General features: G+C 49.7%; 1 protein-coding gene across 1 annotated transcript; it reads left to right on the top strand.

The window, feature by feature from the left end:
- The first annotated feature begins 1289 nt into the window (after positions 1-1289).
- FBXO2 (F-box protein 2) lies at positions 1290-4005 on the top strand. Its single transcript, XM_009953782.2, has 5 exons — positions 1290-1542; positions 2618-2744; positions 2842-2937; positions 3314-3449; positions 3871-4005. Exons 1-5 carry the CDS (start codon positions 1293-1295, stop codon positions 4003-4005), a joined length of 744 nt encoding a protein of 247 aa, XP_009952084.2. The 5' UTR covers positions 1290-1292.
- The last annotated feature ends 1628 nt before the right edge of the window (positions 4006-5633 follow it).

Consider the following 5633-nt stretch of genomic DNA (forward strand, 5'->3'; position numbering starts at 1 on the left):
GGTGTTTCGTTGTTTGTTTGTTTGTTTTTTTCCTCTGTCTTTCTTAAAAAAAAAAAAAATCAAAAAAATCAAAAAAAATCACATTTTACTCTCCAGGACTGTGGTTGAAGGCTGGAAAGGGGAGTGGGGGGAAGGAAGTCCCCAATACTACCCCCATAAAAGCCAGGGAATTTTAAATGGCAGTTTCCTCCTGCTGTCTGCAGTGCAGCTAGAGGACACATGATCGCTCTGCATCTGGAACATCTAGATTTAGGATGCTGTTCCTAGTTACTCCCTCTTTCTTCCCTCCCTTGTCAGATTTGACATATTTCATCAGTAGCATATCGGGATATTTCACCTGCTTTGTTCCTAGTGCTCTCCTAGGCTTAATGACCCACTCCTGAGGCGTCTGGCTGCACCTATGCAGTTTGCTGCAGTCTCAGCAGCTTCCTAGCATCAGGACTCATCTGAGACAAAAGCAGTGTCACAGGGATCCCACACTGATGACACGGGCTCTGAATCTGCACACTCATCTTTCCTTATTCCTGCAGCACCTGACCCTAGAGCTCAGAGCAGCAGAGAGCTGTTGGGAGTCAGAGCGCAGAATTAGCCCATGAAGTTAAAGCTTCTGACACACTTCTGACATAATTGCTCAGGTTATAAGGCTACAGAAAAAGGAATATTAGAGAATATCAACGGAGTTATTTTCAGTTATGCTCAGACCTATACTTTATACAGGCTCATGACTAAGGAGATTAAGGGCCAGCCCCTGGAGGGAAAGCGTTTCAGATCTAGAACGAACCACTGCAAGTGTGGTTGGCAAGATGCTCACCACTGGTACTCAGGTACTGCTCTGCAGCATTTGTTGTCAGTGAGGTGCCAACAGCAGAGCAAACACCCAGATGCCTCCCTCTGCAGAAGTCGCCATGACTAAGAACGTGATTTTTGCAGCAGCAGAGATTTCTGGAAGGACTGATTCCAGTCTGGAAAACTGACAAACTGTCCACAATTGCAGATGCCAACGACTTGCATTTTGCGGACAGATTTAACTAAGGGCTTTGCTTGGAACGTAAAATATTCATGTGCTCACGTGCTTCAGGGTATTAACTTAATAGGGGTCAGGAGGCCTTGCGGTTAGGAAGCAATCTATGCCTCCAAAATCGTGCTTTCAGATAACATGCTTATTTTCCCTTTTTTCTACTGCATCAGTGTTTGACATCACTGAGGGTGGGGGACCCCATGTCTGAAGGGCCACTGTGTCACCACTCCTTTGCCCCTTCTTTCTTGAAAGCTCCATCCAGCCTGGCCCAAGGATGGAGTCCCTCCCTGAAGCAGTCCTGATCAGAATCCTGGCTTCCATACCTGCAGTGGATTTGGTGCTGGCGTGCCGCCTGGTCTGCTGCCAGTGGAAGAACCTGGTCGATGGAGCTGCGCTTTGGATCCTGAAGTGTCAGCAGGAAGGCCTCGCTGGAGCAGAGTCACAGGAGAACGCAGAGAACTGGCAAAACTTCTACTTCCTGAGTAAGAAAAGGAAGAACCTCATCAAGAACCCATGCGGTGAAGGTGAGAGACAAGCATAACGAGCCCCAAGATTTCAGAGAGATGACCAGTCACTGGGCATCTCCACTCTTTGAAAAGAGATCTTAGTTGCTATCAGGTTGCAGCATTTTCTTCTTGTCCAAGAGCCAAATCACTTCATGCATGCAGTCAAATCGTTTCATGGGCATGAAGGCCTCTGCAAAGGGCTCTACTTGACATTGACTTTATATAAGCCCCTGCAGGGGTCTGAGTCATGTCTGAGACCCAAAACCAACCTTTGCAGAACCCCCGTCCAATGCAGTAATGATAGGGACATCTGTGTCCCTACATTGCTTCTTGCTGAACCACGACAGGAAAGATCAAGCCTTTCCCCACTCAGTAGCTAGTCTGCCCTTGGCTCACCAGGCACTTCAGGCTCCCTTCCTTGAAGCACCTCGGGCAAATCTTTGCACCCTCCTTGCCACAGCCCATGTTAGACCCATCTGCTGTTATTCGGACAACCTACGCACTTTGCTTGCCAGCCCTACAAGAGGCTTAGCAATAAGCAGCAGTAACCAAGCCTCACAACCCGGGCAGCAACAAACACATTTCACACACCATAGACCAAAGCAATATCAACACAGCTTCTCCATGGTGTTTACAGGTTGTTTTGCTCAAGCTTTTCCAAGATCCGCGTTCCCTCTGGCCAAGACCAGCAGAGCCCAATGTTTAAGGCCGCACTGCTTCTAGAAATACCACTTAGCAATTTAGAAATAAAGCAATCAGCATCTGTTCCCCAGGCTGTTCCTAGGTTATGACACTGAAAGTGCTGACACACAGCTCAAAATACTTAAACAATTTCACTGGAGTACTTTTTTAAACCCACATGTACATAGCCATTTTGGTGGGGAACGTTAAAGTTTGTTGATATTAAGTTCAGCCAGACTAAAGGTTTTTGCCTGACCTCTACTTAAACATCTCCATAGCCACATACAAAATTAGTGCTGCATCTAATAGCATACCTTCCGCGTGCCAGAGGGAGGTTCCAGTGGGAGACAGTCAGCTTCCCCAGGCCCACAGAAACTAAGACTCACTCGAGTCTCTTTTCTGCCATTTGCAGAAGACTTGCAGCACTGGGGAGAGGTAGAGAATGGAGGTGATGGCTGGAAAATTGAAGAGCTCCCTGGGGACTTTGGAAAAGAATTCCCTAGTGAAGAAGTCCATAAATACTTTGTTACATCCTATGAGTAAGGCTGCTTTTTTCTCTTATTCAGGGAAGGGGACATTTTTGGTTCCCCCAGTCCCAGAAGAGACTGCGATACCAATTAACATCTTGTGTTTCAGGTGGTGTCGAAAGGCTCAGGTCATCGACCTTAGGGCTGAGGGCTACTGGGAAGAGCTGATGGATACAACCCAGCCTAAAGTTGTGGTAAGAGACTGGTAAGTAGCAAGGATGCCTCAGAAGGCAGGCAGAGAATCAAGAGAGAGAAGGAAGGGCAGGGAGGGCATATCCCTGCACTGGGCCTTAAAACCCCAGCTGCTGGGATCCCCTAGATGTGGGACAGGGCTGGGTCTTGGCACACAGCACCACAGGCAGCTCCCACAGGCTTCACGTTTTTGGTGCAGATTGGCCTCTAAACGCCAGGGTCATGCTGTGCACGACGAAGGTGGTGGGTTGGGGTAAGAACCATGACAGATTTCCACCCCACACCAAAGCCCCAGTGCCCTGATGAGACTGGTAGATCCGCAGTCAGCAAGATGCAGCTGCATGCTCTGGCTCACCGGGGTAAGGGCAGCAGCTTGGATCTCCTTGCAGGTACGCGGGACGCAGCGACGCCGGCTGCCTCTATGAGCTCTGTGTGAAGCTGCTCTCAGAGAATGAGGATGTTCTGGCCGAGTACAAAAGCGAGACTATTGCCATCCCACAGGACAACGATGCCAGCTGGACTGAGGTGAGTTACAGCCGTGGGCTCAGCGGGTGACACCCAACCTGCATGAACTGGGAATGTCTTCAAGCAGAGAGAAGCAGGAGAGTTCTCCTGGAGGAGGAGAAGGCTCTGTCATGTGTTCTGTGATTGAACAAAGGGATTATACTGGGAGGCCACCACCCTACAATAAAACTCAGAAACTTGCTGAGACACCACTGCAGGTGTAAGATGAAGGAGATGCCCACCTGGGAGAGGTTCAATGGCCTCTGAACAACAATGGGATCAAAGCTCCTCCTAGTAACTCCCACTGTAAAATGTCCTTGTTGTTACCCAAGGTGCTAGGCATGACTCGGGCAGGTGGGGTTGAAGGCTCTGTGCACTGAAGAAGGGCAGGTTCACAGTGGTCTGACACTTACCAACAACCATTTTGTCTCTCATCCCGAAGATCTCCCACACCTTTTCCAACTATGGGCCCGGGGTCCGCTTTGTCCACTTTGAACACGGTGGCCAGGACACGCTCTTCTGGAAGGGCTGGTATGGCGTACGTGTAACCAACAGCAGCGTGACCGTGGAGCCATAGCCATGCTGGACTGGGGCCTGCATGCTGGAGCTGACTTCCCTCAGGGCATCCCATGGCCTGTGGATGGTTTCTGCATGGTGCTGCTTCCGGGCTGTAGAGCATACAACTTCCTGCAGATGAATGATGCCAGGGGCCACCACCCATCTTTCCTCACGAGGACTAGGCAAAGAATGTGAATAGATTTGTGAATGCACCACATGGGACTCGGCGTCCCCGCTTGCACTGATGTTCTCTGTCAGACACGAGATCACCTTAAAAATCCTGCAGACCTTACTTCTTCCCTCAGCCACTAACCCCTAGCACCCAGCCCCCCCTGCCTGCCTCCCAGACTTGGCACCCCTTAACTTTAAGGGGTACTTTGGGCCTATTTTCTGGAAGTTAAAGAGTAGAGAAAAAAAAAAAAAAGAGAAAGAAAAGCATAGGCCTTGTGTCTGAGAACATATCAGGGAAACCCAGAGCCCTGTCACAGCTCTCACCAACTGCTTCCAAGACCTGCAGTGAGAGCCTTAGCTTCTCCCATTTATAAACAATAGATGTCATTGCTTGCCACATAGGAGTTCTAGCTTGGCTGCCAAGTGCTATTATTTTAATTTTTAGTGATAATGCAAAGCAATAGGGATTGGATCCTTTTCTCTCATGCTGTTCCTGGCATCCATTTATCAAGGAAATTGTTGGGAACTGAAACCTCTCTGGTGTCCAACCCCGGGGCTTCATTTGGCTCCCTCAGACAGATGGCAATTGAGAGTGATTGCTGGGAGAGTTGACAAGGACCGGGGGAAATGGGTTAAAAGCAAACTGGGGAGGCAGTCCAGGAACAAATGAAAACAAATTAATCTACCCCTTTTTGGCCTCTTCATGCAACGAGCACCCTGGTCATCCCATATGACTCTTTGCAGGCAGGAGCTGTTCTTTACACAGAAAGCTGCCGTTAGCCCCACTCGATCTCAGTTCTTCCTGCCTACTACTGGTGTCTGCGAAAAGTACAGTCTGCCTCCACTCCATATGCTCGCTGACAAGCCAGCACTTCGTACGTACTCCCACTAGTGCCTCGTGATACCACTCAGGGCTGTGAGCCTGAACAGACACCTAAGCTTCCCTGAGCCAAGCCTGTCCCTGCTAGTTGGTCCTCTCAGAGAAACATTCCCTCAACAGAGCTGGTGTTGCCCAGATAGGCACTTAATTTTTGTGTCCATCTGTCTGTCTTCCCTTCCTGGGCTGCCAGCACATATGTACTCGAATGCCACTTTGCATCAAAGTGCCCCGTTAGTGCAGTGTACTGCCAGGACCTGTAGCCCAAGGAGAGCGCTTCGAGCTGGTCCCTTTGTGCACACCCTGCTTTGTCAGGCTTTCTGCACGCTGCACCCGGGTGCCCAGGGCACACGGGCCTGCCAGGCCACAGCCACGCCACAGAGTCCAGGCAAACACAATAAAGTGACACCATTGCGTGTGGATGTTCCCTTGTGTGTGGGTGTTTGTGTCCCGTACTTCCGCATGCTTTTCCGTTCAGTTATGTGGAGCGATGTCAACCAGTCCTATCCAAACACCAGGAGTCATTGTATCTTGTATGATACTACAAGTCACCCAGAAAGATGTGCATGCTCCGTTCCCCAAGGCAGCAGCCTGAACCT

Source organism: Leptosomus discolor, chromosome 20 (genome assembly GCF_034619465.1).
Source record: "Leptosomus discolor isolate bLepDis1 chromosome 20, bLepDis1.hap2, whole genome shotgun sequence".
In the NCBI taxonomy this organism is placed as follows: domain Eukaryota; kingdom Metazoa; phylum Chordata; class Aves; order Leptosomiformes; family Leptosomidae; genus Leptosomus; species Leptosomus discolor.

Excerpts from the sequence above, each read along its gene's own strand:
- FBXO2 (XM_009953782.2), top strand. The coding sequence starts at position 1,293 with ATGGAGTCCCTCCCTGAAGCAGTCCTGATCAGAATCCTGGCTTCCATA. Across the intron at positions 1,543-2,617 it reads CAAGAACCCATGCGGTGAAG|AAGACTTGCAGCACTGGGGA; the intron begins GTGAGAGACAAG and ends TGCCATTTGCAG. Across the intron at positions 3,450-3,870 it reads ACGATGCCAGCTGGACTGAG|ATCTCCCACACCTTTTCCAA; the intron begins GTGAGTTACAGC and ends CTCATCCCGAAG.